The sequence below is a fragment of the Eupeodes corollae genome, chromosome 1, assembly GCF_945859685.1.
Source record: "Eupeodes corollae chromosome 1, idEupCoro1.1, whole genome shotgun sequence".
NCBI lineage: Eukaryota > Metazoa > Arthropoda > Insecta > Diptera > Syrphidae > Eupeodes > Eupeodes corollae.
Window position 1 is genome coordinate 51,461,324 of NC_079147.1, and position 23,547 is coordinate 51,484,870.

The 23,547-nt window shown below is 35.2% G+C and overlaps 2 protein-coding genes across 2 annotated transcripts in view; both read right to left on the bottom strand.

Annotated features, from left to right (window-relative positions):
* Window positions 1-23,547, bottom strand: part of LOC129939506 (Golgi SNAP receptor complex member 1) — a 261,115-nt gene that overhangs the window by 18,601 nt on the left and 218,967 nt on the right. The gene's annotated exons all lie outside the window — the stretch shown is intronic.
* Window positions 263-18,967, bottom strand: LOC129939500 (putative inorganic phosphate cotransporter). Its single transcript, XM_056047533.1, has 9 exons — window positions 18,480-18,967; window positions 18,326-18,418; window positions 18,019-18,252; window positions 1,526-1,697; window positions 1,343-1,467; window positions 1,130-1,279; window positions 936-1,068; window positions 632-876; window positions 263-566 (listed from the first exon to the last, which is right to left on the bottom strand). Exons 1-9 carry the CDS (start codon window positions 18,615-18,617, stop codon window positions 399-401), a joined length of 1,458 nt encoding a protein of 485 aa, XP_055903508.1. The 5' UTR covers window positions 18,618-18,967; the 3' UTR covers window positions 263-398.

The window sequence follows — 23,547 nt, forward strand, 5'->3', positions numbered from 1 at the left end:
AAAATATGCATAATTGTGTACAATAGGTTTCCATGAATTATAATTTGAATATGAATTCAAAAGGGTGCTTTTTTCATGGATAAGGAAAGCAGTTAAACTTCTACTATAAGTTGTTTAAAATGTTTGAATATCCATGAGAACCAAGAACCAAACGAAATCATATTAATATTAATAAAAATATGTATTTATTTCAACTTTTACTCACTTACTTTTGAACTGCATTGACAGTCGCGACTTTCCATAAAATATTATAGCATATAAAAACGAAAAATGCGATGGACTTTCAAAACTATATATTGTATATTTTTTGTTCAATTAATTTGTTGTGGTAGTTCCAACCTTAACTTTGCCCAACTCCTAAACTTACGTTATATTTAACAATATAATAACCTAATTGCTTAGTACTTTTTGACAGCAGGCGCTTCCCCATCAGGTTTACTTGTCTTACAAATAAAATCACCCCATTTTTGTTTTTCTGAGCTTCCAAAATTTCCATAGACTAACATACTGAAAACATAGGAGACTGCCATTGAGTAATACAAATAATTCCATTCTGCTTTACTGCCCTAGAAAAATTAGAATTTATAAACCCATTTAAGATTTAAAGGATTCAAGAATAAAAGAAACTGACCTCTGTGACAACACTTGATATTGCAAGTGGCGCTATAATTCCGCTCAAAGTTGCTGCTGAATTCGATATTCCGGTTAAAAGTCCCGCAAAAGCTGGAGCCATATCAATGCAACTTATCCAATATGCTCCAGTAAAGGAGACATCAATTGAGGCTCCGGCAACAAAGATGAGGAGAACAATTAGCATACGTTGCTCGCACGTCAGAAAAGTAATCAGAAGAATCACCAAAGCTGTCACTAGGTTTCCTTTAAGGAAAAAAGTTGTTATTGTAGACGAATTTAATCTTCATTAATTTCAACAATACCTCCGCAGTAGACTATCCTTCGAAATACTGTCAGACTTAACCTGGATTTTCTATAGAGCTTACTAAAAAGAAGCATCACAATGACTCTGGAAGTTATTGAACCAATGTATAAGACTGATGAGTAGTACCCGTTCTAAGATGCAAGAAATAAAATGTAACTCTTGTTCGATTTGACTTTAGTATACCAACCTTACCTCCTTCAAGCTAAAATGCATAGTATCCCTTAGATACCTGGGCAGACATAAGTTCAGCACTATGAGCCCGTAACTGTGGCAAATATGCGTGATTATAAAAGTGAGAATAGGGCACGACGTAATCATTTGCCTCCATGGAATAGTTGGAACCTTAGAATTGGAAAATGGTTTTTGTATTTATTCTTTGTAAGGTAAGTAATTTAAATGTCTTACCATCTTATTATTGTCGCTGCCTCCTCTAAGGTAATCTATTTCTCTTGTTGAAATCCATGGATGTTCATCGAGACTGCTGTGAATTAGAATGTTGCAAGTTATTCCCAAAACAAGAGCCAATCCACCTTCAATAAAACGCAAAAATATTATAGGTTACGATTTAAAATTATGTCACTCTTTTACCGATAACGTAGAAAACCATTGTCCATCCAGTTTGGCACAGTAAACTAGTAATGGGAAATACCAGCAAGGAACCAGCAGCATAGCCACCATAGGCAAAGGACATCAAAGCTGCTCTTTCCGTGGGATGAGCCCAGACTGTATAAAGTTGGTAAATAGATGGAACTGCAAAGCCCTGTAAAAATAAATATTTACTAAAAATTATTTTCCATTTCGACTAATTGTGAAATAATTAGAAAGAAGATAAACGCGCATAATAGTAATGGTGACAATATTGAAACCGGGTAAAGCATTGTACATTCGTGTAGTACGGCTTAAAAAAGAATCTCTATACTTTAAAGAACGCCTTTAAATGGTTTCAAGATATAAGTTACGAGTATTTCTAGAAGTACGGAAATTTGGTTGATCTGTTTAAGGAGTGGAGTAATGAGTTAAAGCAGTTATTTCACTACAGCATTGTTTATTAAAATAAAACAACGGCCGGTTATCATTCTTAAAGCTCATGTAGGTTAAAGTGTAAAAAATTGTACTCGATTCCTGGATAATTAAAGGTTCTTATAAATTACAGATAAAAATTGGATAACTACTTCTTACGTATATCGTCAAGGAAAGCAAAAACATTTTCAAGCATTTTGGTAACGTCAAATACGTAACCATAATCAATTCACAAGAGATGGTCTATGGTGCATGTACCTAGAATTAAATGTTTTTCAGTCTCCTTAATGCAAGTGCCACCCTGGATAATAGCATTCGGGGACGGTAACGCTTTTGCGCCAGTAGATAGCAACTTGATGAGTTTATCATGCCCTGCCGTTAGAAGTTCACTTCTGGCTGTCAAAACATCTACGTTCCAACCTATTAGACACAAGAGTGGGTGACATTATTACTAAGCTTGTGTCATTTTGATTGGCCAAATGCAACTTATAAATGAATTGAATTTCCTGCTCCAACTTAGTGTAAAAATGTTGGCTACAAAGTTAGTGAACACAAATTTTGACGTTTCACTGCTTCCACGACCTCACACATAACTTCGTCGCATGGTCATTTCTTATTCCATTCGGTCTCTTTTTTTAAGAAATTGAAAACAAAATAACTCCACAAGAGCAAATATTTTGTTTGTTGACATTTTCTTAAAGCTGTTGAGCTGTCAGACAAAGCAAACGTTTAGATAATGGCTGAAACACATACACGCTTCAGCTTCGGCTTCGCCTGACGTTTATGAGTTCAACCATAGGAATTCAATGCATGCTATCACAATGGAGCTCCGACCTCACGTTTCGTTTGACAATCGTAAGGAAAAGAACGTAATGTAACGTAATGTGACTCCAAACGGAAGCTCTGGGCGTTTTTCTTTTTTAGTTCAGAGCTGAGCTCTGAGCATACTCTGAGCGAACAGAGTAGAGTAGAGTAGAGTTCTGAGCAGAGTATGTTCAGAGCTCTCTGATTTAATTATGAAACAACTTGAGCACTAAACTGTCATATAGTTTTTTTTATGTTAGTTTGAAGGCGTTCAAAATTCTCCTTAATCAAATTAATCAGAAAAACAGTCATATCGTTGGTCCATTTGACGCCTGAAATAAATTTGATTCATAAAAATGCTATATGTAATTAGTTTTTCCGAAATTATCTTACCTTCTACACCAGAGCAACCAGCCTCTTCCGCCATTTTTATTGTTTTGATGATGATTTTTTTTTTATTTCCCGGCTTTCAGATATCAAATTGTTTGTGCTCAGCATTTTACTCCGTTTACTCTGTTATTTTATTCTGAGCTCACAGAGCGCGCTCTGAACATGTTCAGAACTAAAAAAGAAACACGAATTTGAAGCTCTGAACGCTCAGAGCTCAAAAAGAAACACAATTATTTTTTGACAGTTCGAGCTCTGCTCTGAACTAAAAAAGAAAAACGCCCTCTAGTTCAATTATCTGAACATTTGCTTTGTCTGACAGCTCAACAGCTGTAAAAAAATGTCAATAAACAAAATATTCGCTTTGGAGGGATGAAATAATAGAAATGTCATTCAAAGCAACCTCAAAGCAGGCCTATCGTAACGCAGACGAAGCCAAAGCTGAAGCGTGTTTGTGATTCAGCCATAATTGAACAAAAGCTTCCGTTTGGAGTCACATTACGTTACATTACGTTCTTTTCCTTACGATTGTCAAACGAAACATGAGGTCGAAGCTCCATTGTGATAGCATGCATTGAATTCCTAACTCGGTAACGTCAGGTGATGCCGAAGCTGAAGAGTGTTTGTGATTCTGCTATAATGCACACGCTGAATTTATTCATTTCACAATTTATTGACAGATGGCTCAACATCTCAAAATCATCATATCTCAAGATCATAATCTTACAGATAAAATGGACATGTCAGAATTTTGGGAAAAGGTCGGTTATCATAAAAACGGTTGGAATGAATATTGTTTTCGAAATTTAGGTAAGTTCGTTAACAACTTGATGTTATTTTCTCACAGCTCAGCTTCTGCTAAGTGGACATTTTTTTGAATTAATTTTGATTAAAACGAAAGGCAGACTTAATTTTAATACCATTAATATTATGATGCTGGCCAAAGAGCTTAAAGATGAAAAAATAACCATAAACGTATTTTTAAAATAATTTTATATTAATTTTATTAAGCAATAATATTCGATCTCCTGACATAATGTCAACAAATTGTGATCTAAAAAAAAGAGGCTGGGATGCGACCCACACTGATAACTTCCCATCCTGTCTGCCGATTTATCTTGCTTAAATTTTTTGTAGACTTTCGTGTTTTGTTAAAAAAGTTGTCAGTGAATTATTCTAAAAACATTAAAAATTACCAACAATATTTTGAATATAATAAAATAGTTTGATTCCAAAACCAATTTTAGTGGCACTTACGTACTATTTTTTTGTAGATTTTAATTTTTGTTTAAATTGACTGTTAGGTTTTTATAAAAAAAATACGGAATGTAGTTTAAATTCGGTTTTCTTAAAATTTTACCAGATGTCAAAAACGTTACTCTTCGTTGCATACAATTATTTCAAAGATTTAACCGTTTTGTGTTCGTTTTTTCGTTCGTTCGAGGTGACAATTATTTTTTGTCAGTTTTTTGATTTATAGAAAAGAACCGTAAATTGTTTTTTTTTTCAAAAAAAGTACTTGTTTATTATCACGTTTTAATATATTATTTGTTATTTGTTCGTGAATTATTTTTTAAGTAATTTCTTTTAATTGCTGCGGTTATGAAAAAACCCGTAGTAGACGTGGCATGATGGTTAGTGCGTTGTACTGTTGACTGATGCGCTTCAATGACGATTCCTTGGCATATGCCATAATCGCCGAGCAAACGGGAGCAAGTCCCTTGTTAGTGACGAAGGTTGAGCTTCAGCTCATCTTCAACTCAATAAAAAAGAAAAAGTCAGCAGGTGTCGATGGTATATCCAACGTTGTACTAAGACATTTACCGATGGAAGCAATTGACATTTACACCACACTCTTCAACAATGCGCTGAATAATGCATATTATCCAATGCATTGGAAGACCGCTGTGGTTCATCCTCTCCCGAAAAAGGGAAAGGACAACTCCAACCCATCAAATCTTCGGTGGATAAGTCTTCTTCCGAGCATCAGCAAAGTTTTCGAAACAATGCACAGGTGCTGTTCTGGTTGATTTGGAAAAGGCCTTTGACACCGTATGGTTAGAGGGTCTTTACCCAAAAACTGAGCAGACTTGCCATAAGCAAGCCATTGTTGTATATACTTTATGATATGCTTAACGGTAGAAAGTTTGTTGTCAAAAGTGGCAATGTAACTTCTACCACCAAATTCTAAATTTAAAATGGTCTTCAACAGGGAGTGGTGAATTCGCCGATTCTCTTCAGCATTTACACCAGCGATCTGATAGGTAGTCTTACAAAGGCAATTGCGTACGCCGACGATCTAATTGCGTACAGGACCGGCCGAAGGGTTGAGGTTATTAGAATTCTCTTGCAGCGTGATTTTGACAAGATTCAGCGATATTGCGACGAGTGGAAACTGAAAATAAATGTCCACAAGTCGGAGACAATTCTGTTCCGGACTCCGTTGGATAGGGCCACGAGGGATACGTGCAAGAATTGGCGCAAGATGGTTATCGTTGATCTTCACGGGCAGCCATTAGCGAGCAAAAGTGTAGTGAAGTACCTCGGTATCTGGTTAGATCAGTATTTATATTTTGACAGACATATAAATGCTGCTCTGACCAGGGCCAGAGGAGCCTTCGCTCTGACGAAACGGCCTATTAGTCGCAAAAGCTACAGTACATAATATATACATGAACTTCCGCTCATCTAAATAGGTTCACACATATTTTCACTTCACCGTTGGCATCTCTTCATATGTATTGCAATGACAAATCTTTTGTATATATTTAATGAAAGAGCATCATTATGTGCTTGTTTTGGGAGAAACAAAACTTTCTTAAAGATTACCGTTATTCTCCCACGGTAGTTAGACTAAATGTATTCATAAAAACAAGCTTTTTTTTTGGCTCATCTGAATAGGTTCCACAATAAAAAATGCAGTTTGCGTTGAGTTGCGTGTTAATTGTAATCGAAATTTTATCCGTCAATAAAGTAAAGTACTATTCACATGAGCACGACCAACGAATGAACGAATATTCGTCGATTTTGACGTTTCTTTCACATGAGAGTTTTTAATTCGTCGCGAATGAAGCCACAGCCGAACACCATTCACCACCGAAACCAAAATAAGAAGGTTAAGTACCGCGAATAAAATAATCGCGCGTACTTAACCTAAAAATCATTCTTGTTTTGGTTTCGGTGGTGAATGGTGTTCGGCTGTGGTTTTATTCGCGACAAATTAAAAACTCTCATGTGAAAGAAACGTCAAAATCGACGAATATTCGTTCATTCGTTGGTCGTTGGTCGTGCTCATGTGAATAGTGCTTTAAGTGTGTTTTTCCTATTAACGGTGAAAATGGGTTGCGGAAAATCTTTAAGCCGGGAAGAAAAAGGCAAAATAAAAGCTTTACGGGAATCAGACCTAAGCCAACGACTCATATCGAAGAAAATTAAAAGAAGTCAACATTTGGTAAGCAGTTACTTGCGAAATATCCAAAATTATGGAAAAAACGTAAAAGGAGGAACTCATACGGCCACATCAATGGCTCTCGGCTGATAGACGTGCTATTATTAGAGCAGCTTCTAATTCTCATAATTACGCCAAAAATAAAAACAGGTGTCAATTGCAGTTAAACTACGGTAAAACGCGTTATTCTCATTTAAAAAGAAAAACAAATCAGAAAAAAATACCACTTAACGAATCTAGGAAAGAAATTCGTCTACAATTCTGCAAGAAATACATGTCTTATAATTCAAAGTGGCAACAAGTGATTTTTCCGGATAAGAAAAAGTTAAATTTAGAAGGCCTTGACGGCTGCATAGGCAGCGTTAGGGTGTGGTGACCCAGAGCTATTTCCTTCTACGGAGCCTTGGAGTTCCAATTGTCCAAATGAATGCAAATTCTTATAAAGGTGTGCTAAACAAAATGCCTGACCTGTTTGGACCAATATCGTGGACATTCCAACATGATGATGCCCCTATCCATACAGCCAGGACAGTAGGGCAGTGGATTGAGAGTCAAAATGTGGATACGCTGGTGTGGCCCCATATTTCCCTTGTTGATGTGTACACATCCTAAAAAATAATTGTAGTTACTCCAACCGAGTGTAAGATGGAGCTACAATCTGTTCATACCAACATTCAATCATCAAACAAACTATAATTCAACATTTTAATAATTACATCCTTTTTTTGGTTTGATTGAATGTTGGTACGAGTGGATTACAGTTTCGCCATTTTTGTAAGCCACGAGGTAAATTTCTCCTAGACTTAAAAATTTAACTTTTGCCGACCACTTGGTGGCTATTTACCATAAATTAGACTAAGTAAGTAAGACCATTATTGAACTCATATAAACGGTGATTTTTTAAGAGCTTGAGAACTATAAAAAAAAAAACGCATAAAATTTGCAAAATCTCATCGATTCTTTATTTGAAACGTTAGATTGGTTCCTGACATTTACTTTTTGAAGATAATTTCATTTAAATGTTGACCGCGGCTGCGTCTTAGGTGTTTCATTCGGAAAGTCCAATTTTGGGTAACTTTTTCGAGAATTTCGGCGGTTAGGATTTTCATGCATTAGTATTTGACAGATCACGCGGGATTTCAGACATGGTGTCAAAGAGAAAGATGCTCAGTATGCTTTGACATTCCATCATGAATTGACTTACTAACGAGCAACGCTTGCAAATCATTGAATTTTATTACCAAAATCAGTGTTCGGTTCGAAATGTGTTTCGCGCTTTACGTCCGATTTATGGTCTACATAATCGACCAAGTGAGCAAACAATTAATGCGATTGTGACCAAGTTTCGCACTCAGTTTACTTTATTGGACATTAAACCAACCACACGAATGCGTACAGTGCGTACAGAAGAGAATATTGCGTCTGTTTCTGAGAGTGTTGCTGAAGACCGTGAAATGTCGATTCGTCGCCGTTCGCAGCAATTGGGTTTGTGTTATTCGACCACATGGAAGATTTTACGCAAAGATCTTGGTGTAAAACCGTATAAAATACAGCTCGTGCAAGAACTGAAGCCGAACGATCTGCCACAACGTCGAATTTTCAGTGAATGGGCCCTAGAAAAGTTGGCAGAAAATCCGCTTTTTTATCGACAAATTTTGTTTTAGCGATGAGGCTCATTTCTGGTTGAATGGCTACGTAAATAAGCAAAATTGCCGCATTTGGAGTGAAGAGCAACCAGAAGCCGTTCAAGAACTGCCCATGCATCGCGAAAAATGCACTGTTTGGTGTGGTTTGTACGCTGGTGGAATCATTGGACCGTATTTTTTCAAAGATGCTGTTGGACGCAACGTTACGGTGAATGGCGATCGCTATCGTTCAATGCTTACAAACTTTTTGTTGCCAAAAATGGAAGAACTGAACTTGGTTGACATGTGGGTTCAACAAGATGGCGCTACATGCCACACAGCTCGTGATTCTATGGCCATTTTGAAGGAAAACTTCGGAGAACAATTCATCTCAAGGAATGGACCGGTAAGTTGGCCACCAAGATCATGCGATTTGACGCCTATAGACTATTTTTTGTGGGGCTACGTCAAGTCTAAAGTCTACACAAATAAGCCAGCAACTATTACAGCTTTGGAAGACAACATTTCCGAAGAAATTCGGGCTATTCCGGCCGAAATGCTCGAAAAAGTTACCCAAAATTGGAATTTCCGAATGGACCACCTAAGACGCAGCCGCGGTCAACATTTAAATGAAATTATCTTCAAAAAGTAAATGTCATGGACCAATCTAACGTTTCAAATAAAGAATCGATGAGATTTTGCAAATTTTATGCGTTTTTTTTTTTAAAAAGTTCTCAAGCTCTTAAAAAATCACCGTTTAGTTTTGAACAAGGTGATTATTTTTTGCCTGGCTTTACGAAAATTACGCTTCAGGTGGTGTTGGTTGCTTTGTGAAAGATGATTACAAAATAATTGACTTTACTTGTGTAGTTTTTGGATCTGCAGATGTTTTAAGGGTTTCCATTGAAGTTAATCGTGATATTTATGTGTTCTTATGCGTTTATAGACTACATTCATTTAATATTTCGTTGTTTTATAATGAATTGTCTGGTCTCTTAGAAAAGGAAAACTCAAAAAATGTAATTATTTTAGGGGACTTTAATCTTAATATTTTGGATAATAATGAAGTCGTTTCGAGTTATTTGGCCTTATTGGCATCGCATGGTCTAGTGTCCTTTATTAATGAGCCCACAAGATGTGAATCAGGTAGCTGCTTAGATCATATTTATGGGCGCTTTAATAATATCAACATTTATGACTGCGCAAGTAGTGTGCTTAATTTAATGATCACTGATCACTCTATGACAGCCCTTTTACTAAATAATGCTATAACTAAAAGTTGTAGGGACTCCCAAGCTTATAATAATTTTACGAAAATAGATTTTTACATGCTTAAAAATGCTCTCTTACAGTGACTCCAAGCCAAACTCGGACACCTTCGAAATAACAAATTGTAGGCAAATAATTAATCAATCAGACGAAGTTGGACAAAAAAACAGTGATATTCAAATAACACTACGTTCCACAATTATAAAAAAAAAAAAAAATAATAAAGAAATTCACTATTGTGATAAAATTAAACCCAAAACACAACTACACCAGAAATTGCAATGCGCAAGCAAAACTCGGACAGTTGGCAGCATTGCTTGAAATCTTCATTATTTTATATTTGAATCGTTGCCAACTTCATTACACGTGTTCCTTAAATTGTTTAATGGTAACTTCCGGTCAGTAAAGTAAAGTTACGGTTGTATAATTATAAAACTCTAAATGGGAAAACAAAGAGGCCAAACTATTTTCGAAGTTAGAGAATTGATTATAAAACATTCAAAAGATGGAAAATCTGTGCGAGATATTGTGAAAATCGTTGATAGAAGTCATTCCACCGTTCAGGATATCATAAAACGTTTTCGTACAACCAAAACTATTGAAAATAAACCAAAAACAGCACATAATAAAATTTTTAACTAGGCGGATAAACGGTTTTTGGTAAGAAAAGTAAAAATTAATCCATTTTTGAGCGCGCCAAAACTCGCTGACATTGCGGAAAAAGAACTGGGAAAACATGCGAGCCCATCGACAATTAGGAATGTTCTTCGTAAAGCGGAATTGAATGGAAGAAGAGCTAGGCAAAAGCCCCTAATTAGCAAACAAAATAAAATGAAAAGACTACAATTCGCTAAAGATTATCAAAATAAGGATTTTTCGTTCTGGAAAGATGTTTTATTCACAGACGAAAGCAAATTTAATATTTTTGGTTCTGATGGCAAGCCATATGTGTGGAGAAGAACTAACGAAGAGCTGGTTTCGAAGAATTTAAAACCTACTGTTAAACATGGCGGTGGATCGGTGATGGTTTGGGGATCCTTTTCTGCGTTAGGCCTGGTGCTTTACATTTTATAGACGGAATAATGAATCAACATGTTTATTTGGACATCTTGAAGCTTAATTTACCATTATCTGTCCAAAAGCTTGGCCTCAGTGATCGCTGGAAATTCTATCAAGATAATGATCCTAAACACAAAGCTTATTGGGTTCGATCCTGGCTTTTGTATAACTGTCCCCACGTCATGGAAACTCCACCTCAAAGTCCCGACATAAATCCCATTGAGAACCTGTGGGAACATCTCAACAAAAATATAAGAAAACACGTTATTTCTAACAAAACTGACCTAAAAAGGATTCTTCTAGAAGAGTGGAATAAAATTGAACCAACATTTTGTACAATGCTAGTTCAATCACTCCCTTCTAGACTTAAAATGGTTCTTAAAAATAAAGGACTGCACACAAAGTATTAAATCTTCCGAAAACCCAACACTTCAAGCGTTTGTCCTGGCTGTCCGAGTTTTGCTTGCGCATTGAAGTTTCTAATGTTATTTTGTTTTGGGTTTAATATTTTAAAATAAATGAATTTCCTTATATTTTTAACTTCCCATAGGAAGTTATTGTAATGGGTCCGATTTGTCAAATTGAAAATTTTGACATTTCTCGACGTTTCAAGGTCAATAGAGTCGAAATAAAAGATTTTTAGAAAGATGTCTGTGCGTGCGTGTGTACGTACGTTCGTACGTCCGTGGGTGGTTTTTTTACCATAGCAGTTTAAAAAAAAGGTAAACATTTTGGTTAACCCTAAATATCTTACGAACCAAAAACGCTAGAGACTTGAATTAAATTTTATATAATAAACTGTAACGTGATCTCAAAAAATTATATTTAAAAAAAAAAAATCTATCTAACGGTTTTTTTTATAAATCAAAAAAACTGAAAAACCTCCAAAATTTAACGACTAAAATATAATTTCATCTCCAAAACAATTTTGAGCAACGGAGCTTAATGTTTTTGAAATATGATAAAATTTTGTAAAAAATCGAATTGACAGTTTTTTTTATAAAAAATAAAAATCTAAAAAAAACATTACTCAAAGTTAGTAAAAATTGAATATCGATTCAAATATCTTTTCAAAAACTTGAAATTTAGGCTTGAAACTTATTTTATCTTATAACAAATATTGTTTTCAACATTCTATAAAATTTGGAAAAAAATCGAATTGACAGTTTTTTTTACAAAAAATTAAAAACCGAAAAAAATTAATAAAATTTGGTAAAAATTGATTTTCGACTCAAATATCTTTTCAAAACTTTGAAATATTGGCTTCAAACTAATTTTATCTTATAAGAAATATTGTTTTCAACATTAGGACAAAGTTTGACAAAAATCGAATTGACAGTTTTTTTACAAAAAATAAAAACCTAAAAAAATGTATAAAAGTTGGAAAAAATTGATTTTCGACTCAAATATCTTTTCAAAAATTGTAGATACTGTCTTTTATCTACTTTTATCTTTCAAAAAATATTGTTGTTAACATTCAGTAAAATTTTGAAAAAAATCGAATTGATAGTTTTTGTACAAAAAATTAAAAACCTAAAAAAATTTAACAAAAGTTGGTAAAAATTGATTTTCGACTCAAATATCTTTTCAAAAATTTTAGATATTGGCTTCAAACTTATTTATTTTACAGAAAATATTGTTTTCAATATTCAATGTCGGTTTTTTCATAAAAAATAAAATCTACAAAAAATAGTACGCAAATTTGGTAAAAACTGATACGAGTACGTATAGACAAACTTTTAAGCAAGACAAATCGACAGACGGGATGGGAAGTTATCAGTGTGGGTCGCATCCCAGCCTCTTTTTTATTTTAATTTACAACTGTGAAATATAGAGCTATTTGAATATAATATTGTTTTTTTTATCAACTTTTTATTATTGCTGCATCATTTTCCTTAAGTCTAAAAATTTCGAAGGTGTCCGAGTTTGGCTTGGAGCCACTGTATATGAGCTTTGGGAAAACGTTTTTTCTTGTGATGATACTTCATCGTCTATCTTTATTAATACGCTTACAAATCACATTCTTAGTTGCTCCCTGTTGTTGCAATCGAAAAATTCAGTTAAAAAACTTAAACCTTGGATTTCAAATTGTTTAATCAATAAAGTTAGAGGTAACAATAAGTTAAGAATAAGGTGCTATAAGTACCCTAACAATTTAACTCTTAAAAGAAAATATAAGAAACTTTGTTCCGAACTTAAAAAAGAAATTCCAATTTGCCGGGATAATTATTATCGTTGCCAATTCAACTCTGCAAAAGGTAATCTTAAAGACGAATGGAAAATCATTAACACCATTTTAAATAAACCTTCTGTTTCAAAAGAACCTAAAAGCTCGCTATTGCTAATGCCTTCAATAGTTTTTTTTTCTAATATTGCCAGCAGTTTGCAACCATGCCCCTCTCATCCTAATTGTACTCTTTGTGGGCCTGTATGCAGATGTGTTGAACCATTGCAAATTAACAATTTTGTTTTTGAGCCCATAACTCCTTTTGAAATACTTAAGGCTATTGGTAGTTTAAAAAATTCTCATTCTTGCGGAGCTGATGGTATTTCTAATATAATTCTTAAGAATATTAGGTTTCATGTGGTAGACGTCTTAGCTTATATCTTTAACCGATGCAGTTTTGCTGGGGGTTTTCCAACTGACCTTTAATGTGCTGATGTCGTACCACTTTTTAAAAAAGGTTCTGCTCGTGATATAAGCAATTATAGGCCTATTTCTCTTCTTTCAGTTTTCAGCAAAATTTTTGAGAAACTTGTTAAGTCTAGAATATTAAATTATCTAGCTAAAACAAAGTTTTTTAATCCTTTCCAATTTGGGTTTCAAAAAGAAAAATCGACAGAAGATGCACTTTTACAATTTTGCGATCAAATAATGTCAAATCTTGACAAGAAAAAATATACAGCTGGTTTATTTATCGATATTACCAAAGCCTTTGATATGGTTAACCACAACTACCTGTTGAGAAAATTGGAATAGGCCGGCTTTCGTGGCTTTATGCTCAACTTTTTTAGGTCATATCTTGGGAATAGGTCGCAGAATGGACGAGATTAGGAGTGAAATTAAGTTCCTTAACTTAGGTGTACCGCAAGGTTCTGTTTTGGGGCCGATTTTGTTTCTGATTTACATCAATTCACTCTTTGCACTTGATTTTCGGGGTATACCAACTGCATTTGCAGATGATGTTGGTTTTTCATATGGCTCTAACAGTAGATTGAATCTGTTTTCCGATATAAACCATGATCTTGAATTATTGAGAATTTGGTTTAAGGAACATAATTTGGTTATGAGTTCCAAAACTAAAATAATGCTTTTTAGTTTGGCTTCTTTACAAAACTTGGAAGTAAACACATATTTTCATGCTCCAGAATGTCAAAAATATAAGCTACCGAGTTGGAACTGTGTGCATGGTAATTGTTTTCCTACTTATTTTGACAGTAGTACCCGTGGCATAATGGTTAGTGCGTTGGACTGTCATGCAAGGGGTCTTGGGTTCAATCCCTGCCTGTGCCACCTTAATTTAAAAAAATAATTTTCGCGGGTACTACCTCTTGCGAGGAATTGACAAATCCTTCAAGAGTAATTATTGTCATGAAAAAGTGCTTTCTCAAACTAGCCATTCGGATTCGGCCTAAAATTGTAGGTCCCTTCCATTCCTGACAACAGTACTCGCACACAGGAATGGTTGAGAGTTGTAAATCACTAGGCCCTGGTTCACAACGGACTGTTGCGCCACCCCATTTTTTTTTTTGACTTATTTTGACAATATAAGCTGTAGCTCTAAGTGCTTTTTGATCGAAAAAGTTGATGAATTTAAATATTTAGGGCTCACTATTGATTCCAGAATGAATTTTTTAAATCATACGAATAATTTGAGACAGTATCTTCGATGCACACTTAGACACTTCTATTATTTGCGTAGTATCGTTTCAACCGATCTTTTAAAAACAATTATCGAATATTATGGAATTTTTCAGTCCAAGCTGCAATATGGAATTGCTTGTTGGGGTGGTGCATACCTAAACAAAATTCAACCCTTGTTAGTCTTGCAAAAATACGTCTTAAGAAAAATTTGTCGCAAGGCGAGTAGACAACCGAGTTTTCCTTTATTTTGTGACCTAAAAATTCTACCTGTGCGCCATTTGTATTGTTTTAAGGTTCTTAAAACTTTCTTTATGAAGTCTGCTAATCGTAATTTTCGATTAATATCTAATCAACGGTTTGCGTGGAAACTCTTTGAACATGTACACGGTACCTTTTTTTCGAACTACTGCATTTCGTAACTTTTATTCTATTTTCTCTTTTCATTTATTTAACAAGCTTCCTCAATCTATAAGAGTAATTTCATCACTTGGTTTGTTTATAAAACATTTGAAAATTTGGCTTTTTGGTTTCAATTATTCAAATTTTGAGTCATTCATTTCTGGCACTCTGGTTTAATTGAGTTTTTTTTTTTGTATATACAGTAGAATCTCGAAAACATGAACGGTTCTATAACATGAACAGTTCGGAAAGATGAACGCTTTTTTCCTCACCATTGCAGTTTTCCAAAAGATGAACGGGTTGAAATCTGGGTACTCGAAAAGATGAACGCTTTATTTTTTATACGATTTTTTTTCTACTTCTCACCCTTTATTTCGTCGTCACATTGTTTAGTAACTGTATTAAATTTTGGTAACGGTTTTTTTGGGCGTGGTTTGCTCACAATTTGTGTAAATTCAAATGAATTTTGAAGAGGAAAGATGCCTCCCGTGAAAGGTAGAGTTAAGTTTTTAAACCTCAAACAAAAGTTTGCTGTGTTAGATGACATAAAAAATGGAATATCTTATCGAAGCATTGCAACAAAATATGGAATCGCTATATCCACAATTGTTGGAATAAAAAAAAAGGTAAGGCAATCACTCCGAGAGTGTGTAAAACATCAATTTCTGGAGCGGAAAAACGCGAAACATTGCAAAAATCAGAAATGCCGAAAATGGAAGCGGCTTTATATAGATGGTTCCTGAAGCTACGAGACCGACATGTTCCCGTGTCAGGGATAATGATGAAAACCAAGGCCAAAAAATTGCACGCTATTTTCAAGAAGGCAAATTCATTTAACGCGAGTGATGGATGGATTAATAATTTCAAAGCTACATTTGGAGTTCGGCTTCTAGCAATCAGTGGAGAAAAACTGAGCTCTGATAAAGACGCTGTCCTGCCCTTTAAACAGAAATTAAAGAAGACTATGGCCGACTTCGGTATCAGCCGACAACAATTGTATAATGCCGATGAAAGTGGCCTATTTTGGAGAATGATCCCAAGCAAAACATTTGTCCACTCTGGTGAAAGATCAGCTCCCGGACGAAAAATTGCAAAAGATCGCTTTACATTTTTGGTATGCACGAACAGCACTGGTGAGCACAAGTAAAAACTTCTGACCATTGAAAAGGCAAAAAATCCCAGGTGCTTCAAGAATTTTAGGCCTCCAATGACATACACCAACTCAAAGACTGCATGGATGACAAAAGAAATTTTTAAAAACTGGTTTCATTCAGAATTTGTTCCACAGGTACTAGTTATGATTTAAAAACTAAGTTTGCGATCTTAGATTTTTTTTAAAGGTACGGGAGTTTATGAAGAATAATAACCTTTCAGAAAAGGCATTGCTTATTCTTGATAATACCCCAAGTCATCCACCTGAAAATGAACTTCAAAGCGATAATGGCTGCATTCGGACAATGTTCATGCCTCCAAATGCAACACCACTTATTCAACCAATGGATCAAAATGTAATAAGGCTCACAAAGTTGCACTACCGAACAAGCCTTTTGTCAGATGTTATCTCTAAAGGGCGAGATGTTGAAAAAATTTAATTTACGTGACGCTCTGACATGCCTTCAAGGAGCTTGGGACAAACTTACACCGGAAGTTATTGAAAAGTGTTGGCATGAACTGTTTGCATATGAAGCTGTTTCTAGTGACGAGGTCGAAGATGTCCCTCTTGCTGTACTACAACAAAGAATGCAACTGGAGGAAATAAACCAGGTTTCAACCACAGCACTCAGTATGCTACAAGAAGTTTTTCCTGACGTAAGTCAATAATTTTGTATTTATTGAAACAACTGTCAACATTTAAATTTATTTAAAGGTTCCATGTTCCTCTAACGATATAAGAGAATGGAATGAAGATGTAGTTCAACTGCCTTCTGATGAAGAAGAACTTTTCTCAGAAGATAGTGTAGTCGAGGTTATAGAAGCAATTAAACCAGCAGAGGCCATTTCAGCTATCGACACCAGCCTGAAGTTTGCAGAGCAATGTGAGGCCGATGTATCGACACTTTTAAGCTTAAGAAATTTACGAGAGAAAGCAATAGCGAGACTTCTTTCTTCCGGGCGACAGTCTACTATAGAGCAGTTTTTTAAGAAAAAGGTCTAAATAAGTCCGTTTTGTTTAACTCCTATGAACAACTTTTTTATTTTTGTTATGCTTTTATGTTTTTTAAAGATAAAATGAATTGTTATTTTGTTAGATGCAATGTTTTTATGTAAAGCTATATATTTTTCTTAAAATAACTCTCAATGCTTGGAAAGATGAACAATTCGAAAAGATGAACGGGGCCTGTTTCATATCTGTTCATCTTTTCGAGATTCTACTGTATTGTTTAAATATTTCTTATTTTTTTTTTGTTCCTTCTTGCATCTTTTCTTTGCATTTTAAAAATATGTAGGCTAATAATAATGAATTTATTGATTGATTTTTGAAGTATGTAACTTGTTTAAATTTCATATCTTTTTCTTTTTTTTTGATTAATTTACTAGCTATTTTTTAATACTTGTAATTTTTACAGAGGGTCACCCCACCCATTAATTTATTTTCAATTTTTGTATTGCTTTTTTTTTTTTGATGTGGCATTCAACACTATTCAATATACCTTGTATATTCGATACAGAATGTCACCATTTTTCTTATTTATATGATTTATTACATTTTATATATATATTATTATTTTGTAATTATGAATTTATAAGAAATAAAAAATTATATCTATCTATCTATCTATCTGTGGGGACTTCTCTTACGTAAAGTATACGAGTCAGGGAGGCAATTCGAAGACAAAAAGTCATTAAACGCAGCCATTAAAAAAGCATGGTCAGAAATTTCGCTTTAATACCATACAAAATTGTATAGTTCCATTAAAAATCAAATTTACGAGACTATAATAAAAAAAATCAAGTAGATGTTAACACATTGAGTGTAATTAAAGATCATTGTCAACATTTTAAGAGTCGACATCTCGTTTAGGAATCATGATTTACTTAAAACCATAATATAATTAGTTTTCATTCATCAAATAAGTTCACATGACTTTTCAAAAACTCTAAAACCTAGTGTGGCACGCCCTAGCACAGCAAGTTACGCGATTGGAGAACTCAGAAACAAAAAGAAAACTATCACGTTTAAATATAATTAAAAACTCCAACTCACAGCGAGAAATCCCTGCAAGGTCCTTGTTGCAACTGCTAGCCAATAAAAAGTCCGTGCCATAACTGGAATAAGCATAAACATAACAGCTTGCCCAATTAATCCTGTCAATAGGAATAACTTTCCACCAAATTTGTCAGCTAAACGACCGGCTACCGGCTGCACAACCATGTATCCATAAAAATAGCTGCTTAGAAACAACCATTCCCAGTGCTTAGTCCATTCCAATTCACCATGCTATAAATATAAAAACAAAGTACACCGATCTTAAACATGTTCATTAGACGTCACTTTTTTATTTCAAACTTGCTGGAATGTCATCCTGCACCATATCCTCGGCATTATTCAAGGCATATGAACAATTATCGTGTAATCGAATTATATTAATCACTGAAGTCCGATTCTGCAATGGTTACAATATTTATAGAAACCGTTATAAATAAATATCCTTTTAAATCTACTACTTCACTGGGTTTTATCATGCACAAAATAGCAAAATTAGGGGCATTGTTCATGCACTGCTGAGCCACCATTATAAAGAACGCACATATTGTATAGACAAGACGCCACGAAGGCCATAGAGGCGATATTGGTGTTTCCATCAAGTGTTGACAGTTAATAGAAGAACCAAGAACTAGCGACAATTCAAAACCGACTTTACCGATAACCAGACAGAGAATGCATAGTTTCACTTGGTTGCAAAAACTAAGTCTTCCAAATGACGCATGTCTAGGTAAAACGATCAATTGTGTTTTATTTTTTGTTTTGTTAACGCAATACTTTTTTTTTATAATTTAAATGCAATTCTGGTCAGAAGTAAGAACAAATAATTTTTTAATCGATTGTGGTTTAAGTATACAAGACTAAAGAATGCAAACACTTTTTACAATTTGTCACGTTCCGTCGTAGTAGCTGTTACCGAATATATAAGTTTATTTTGTTAAGTGATGTTCAGTCATCAGTGAGGTTTCAGATTTCGATTTGACAAAGTGTTTAACACTTCTAAAGTTTATGTTTTTATTCTGTCCTATAATATTTTATAACTCAGCTTATAGGAACATGTGAGAATATTATTATATATCATTGGTTTTTTTATAGAAAGTATAAGCGTGTGAAAATTGACGTTTTTATCTTCAAGTTATATATGTATGTTTCAACATTTTATTTTGTATATAACATACATACATAATGTATATACATATGTATATACACGTAGGTTTATTAGACTGATTCGAAAAAAGCTTAAATCTACCTTTTTATCTATAAAACTTTTTCCAGCAAGAAGAAAACTAAAAAGATATATTTCAAAACTTAAAAAAATATGTTTTTATTTTAATTTACTTAATCTATTACAATAATATCGGCTACAAAATTCCGTGATAAACTCCCATAACAGTGTGCAGCAACCCTTAGTGAAGTGAATTTGTCGTATTGGAAAAGCTGAAAATAAAATTATAACAGTACAAAAGTGACCAGAATACTAAAATAGAAATTAAAGGAAAAACATAGTTAAAAACTTACCGAGGAAAATTTTCAGACTTCCAATGATATTTCAAGATTTACTATAATTGGATATTTCAAGATAAGCTTTGAAATTTAAAGAAGTAGGTACGTTAAAATTCAAAAACATCCCTTGAAGTCTCGAGAAATCCCTTCCTATTTCAATTATCTCTTGAAATTTAAATTTGATTTTGAACTTTGGTATTTTAGGACCTACTCTAAGATTTTAGATCTAATTTACATACGTACGTCTCGAAAACATGATTATTATGGTCTAATCGGTGCAAAAATACTTACTTAAGGTGGCGCTACAGTCCATGGCGGACCTGGGCCTCAAACAACATGCGTCTCCAGCCAGCCCGGTCCCTAGCTAGCTGTCTCCAGTTTCACACGCCAAGTTGGTTGAGGTCCTCTCCCACCTGGGTGCGCCACCTGAGTCGCGGTATTCCTCTACTGCGCCGCGCCGTTCCTCGGGATTGGATTCGAAGACCTTCCTGGCTGGAGCGTTGATGTTCATCCGCTCTACATGACCTAGCTATCTAAGCCGTTGGACTTTAATTCTGCTTACTAGGTCAGTGTCGCTGTATAGCCCGTACAGTTCGTCGTTATATCTTCTCCTCCATTCTCCATCTATGCGTACGGGACCAAAAATCACCCGAAGAATTTTTCTCTCGAAGCATCCTAAGACGCTCTCATCTTTCTTTGACAGGGTCCAGGCCTCAGCGCCATAAATGAGAACCGGGATGATGAGTGTCTTATAGATGGTGATTTTCATGCTCGAGAGAGGACTTTACTTCTCAATTGCCTTCTAAGTCCGAAGAAGCAGCGATTTGCAAGAGTTATTCTTCGTTTGGTTTCAGCGCTGGTGTCGTTGTCTGTATTAATAGCGGTGCCTAGGTAGACAAAGTCCTTAACTACCTCAAAGTTATAGCTGTCCATGGTGACGTTTTGTCCAAGACGTCGTCGTTCAGTGTCCTTTTTTGATGACAGAATATACTTGGTCTTGCCCTCATTGACCACTAAACCCATCTTCTTCGCTTCCGTCGCAATGCTCAAAAACGCTCCACTGACATCACGCTTTGATATTCCAATATGTCAATATCATCTGCGTATCCGAGTAATTGGATGGACTTTTGGGAGATTGTGCCTCTAGTGTTGACGACTGAGTTTTGCACAATTCTTTCCAGAACGATGTTGAAGAAGTCGCATGACAGTGCATCGCCTTGTCTAAAACCTTTTTTGACATCAACTGCATCGGTAAGATATTTTCCGATCTTGATAAAGCAGCGTGCATTCTCCATCGTCATTCTACACAAACGGATAAGTTTGACAGGGATGCCAAAACTAGACATTGCTCGGTAGAGCTCTTTCCTATAGATGCTGTCATACGCGGCTTTAAAATCGATAATGAGATGGTGGGTATCGATTTGAAGCTCCTGGGTTTTTTCCAAGATCTGCCGTAGTGTGAATATTTGGTTGATAGTGGACTTTCCTGGTCTGAAGCCACACTGATAAGGACCAATCAGGTTGTTGACGAATGGCTTCAGACGTTCACATAATACCGCAGAGAGGATCTTATACGCAATGTTAAGGAGACTGATGCCTCTGTAGTTGGCGCAGTTTAGAGGGTCTCCTTTTTTATGTATCGGGCACACTATGCTGAGATTCCACTCATCGGGCATGCTTTCTTCCGACCATATTTTGCAGATGAGTTGGTGCATGCTCCGTACCAAGTCATCGCCTGCTGCTTTGAATAGTTCGGCAGCGATGCCGTCAGCTCCAGCAGCTTTGTTTGACTTAAGTTTAGATATAACTATCTTCACTTTGTCAAGGGTAGGCGGAATTGTTGATCTGCGTCGCCAAGGTTGAGTGGTTCTATCTCCCTAACAGCAGAATTCGGTTCGTCATCGCCGTTATATAATTTGGAGAAGTGATCTTTCCATATTCTCAGCATCGAATGCGGTTCTACTACGATGTTCCCCTGATCGTCTTTACAGGTTTCGTGGCTGGTACCCTTGGGAGGTTTTTTTTACCTTTTGGTAAAATTTACGAACCTCATTCCTGTTGTGACATCCCTCTATCTCCTCGATCGCGTGCTTCTCATGCTCTCTTTTTTTCCATCTAAGAAGCCGGTGTTCCTCTCTCCTCTTCTGCTCGTAGAGCTTGCGAGCATCTCTAGTCCTTTTGTGCAGCGCCGTTTTGTATGCCTCTTGTTTCGCTGCGTGCGCTTGACGGCATTCGTCGTCAAACCAGGGGTTTCGCTGTGGTGGCCGTGTGAAACCTAGCACTTCAGAGGCGGTGCAAAAATACAAACTAAATATAAAAGGCACTTTATATGTTAACGTAAAATATTAAGCGCAAATACTACACCGTGATTAGTTCTTTGAGAATTCAAACCCAGAAGACTATGCAGAGCTTGAGAATCTGGACAAACTTTGCTTTAATTTCTCAAATCTATCTAAAAACGTTTGATCTTACAGATGAATTGTATAATTACACATGGTTATAGGGAACAGAGAAGTCGGTTGGGTTCTTTTTAATGAAACCAATCATGTTCTTGGCTTTTGAAGCAACAGCATCAATGTGCCGAACAAATGAAAACTTTGAATCAAATGCGACACTGAAATCTTTTACTATAGCAGTCCTCTCAAGGGGGTATTATGAAGACAGTACCTAAACTCATAAGTTGAGAAATCCGCTGACTTAGATTAGAGTGAATCCCAAGTCGCGGCATACTAAGTCGAAACCTTTACATGAAATCCATGTAAATTGCATCTTCTTGACTTTGACTCTCGATACATTCATTGGGCAGGTTCAGGCGACATAAGATACTTGAAAAGTTGAAAGGCAAGTTTCTAGTATCTGATTGGCCAGCTGCAAAAAATTTGCCTTCCAACTTCATTGGAAAGTTGACTGGAAAGTTAGTCAAGAAAAATCTCCCTTACTATCAAGTCAAGTCTACTTCTGTCAAACAGGCAGTTTATTATGTCTTTTCCTTCAACTGAAAGCTGAACTTTGTTGGGCTATGATTTATTTATTTTCTGCACAGCTTTATTTATTGTTTTGTGTAAAAAGATTCCTTGTCAATTTGGAAAAGAAATAAGTAATATTTCTTTACAATACGAAATACAAATCGTGATGGACTTGTAGCTTGCATTATGAATGTTTTATAGTCAATAATGCTTTTGTTACTATTTGTACTATGAACCTAAAGTAGAGGTTTTTGAAGTAAAGTTCTGAATTTGAAACTCATGACAATTGGAAAACTAAATAGTTGAAAAATAGAAAACTAGTAGTTGGTCAAAATTCACGTTCAAAGGATGAATTTGACTGCAAATGAAGTCCCTTGTGTTGTCTGAACCTGCCCATTACCAAAAATGAAAAACGATACCAGATTAGTGACCGTTGATCTGCACAAAATAAAGACATTTGACTTTTTTCTAAGCGGCCAACCTAGGAATATGAGATAGTGACCTGGAAATGTATTCATACAAAATTGTGTAAAAAGTCTCATAAAATCTAGTAGAGCTATGGAATCGGTTTTTCCTACCTTTGGTCACACAAAACTTACGACGGAGAAATGAAAATTTGTTGCTTTTTCCAAGGGAAGTATAAACATCCATCTAACTATCGTCTATTTCGATATGAAATCCTTATTTAAATGCACTAATATAGTTTATAGTTATAGTTAACGAACCTAACAATGATTAGTGCCTAATCCAGCTCAGTACCCAGCTCGAGTTGAAGTTTAGTTCACGTTTTTGTCTCCAAATTTGAACTAAAAAAACTTTAGTTAAATTTTGACAGACGTACGTCGTGTAGAAAATGTCATTTGATCTCGTGGGAACTATTCTCCTATGACAAATTAAGGGTTATTGCTTTACAAGCATCCCCAAATTCTTTTTGTAATCAGCACCCAAGTTTGTTTTGGGTTCTTTACAAAATAGACACAATAATGCATTTTTTTATGCAAGAACCCTATCAAAAATAAAAATTCTGTAACTCAATCGAAATTAGAAATAAAAAAAAAAA

Coding starts and splice junctions, on each gene's coding strand:
- LOC129939500 (XM_056047533.1), bottom strand. CDS start 18,617: ATGGAAACACCAATATCGCCTCTATGGCCTTCGTGGCGTCTTGTCTAT. Junction 18,253..18,325: donor TGGTGCAGGATGACATTCCA/GCAAGTTTGAAA, acceptor TTATATTTATAG/CATGGTGAATTGGAATGGAC. Junction 877..935: donor AAGGATAGTCTACTGCGGAG/GTATTGTTGAAA, acceptor TTTTCCTTAAAG/GAAACCTAGTGACAGCTTTG.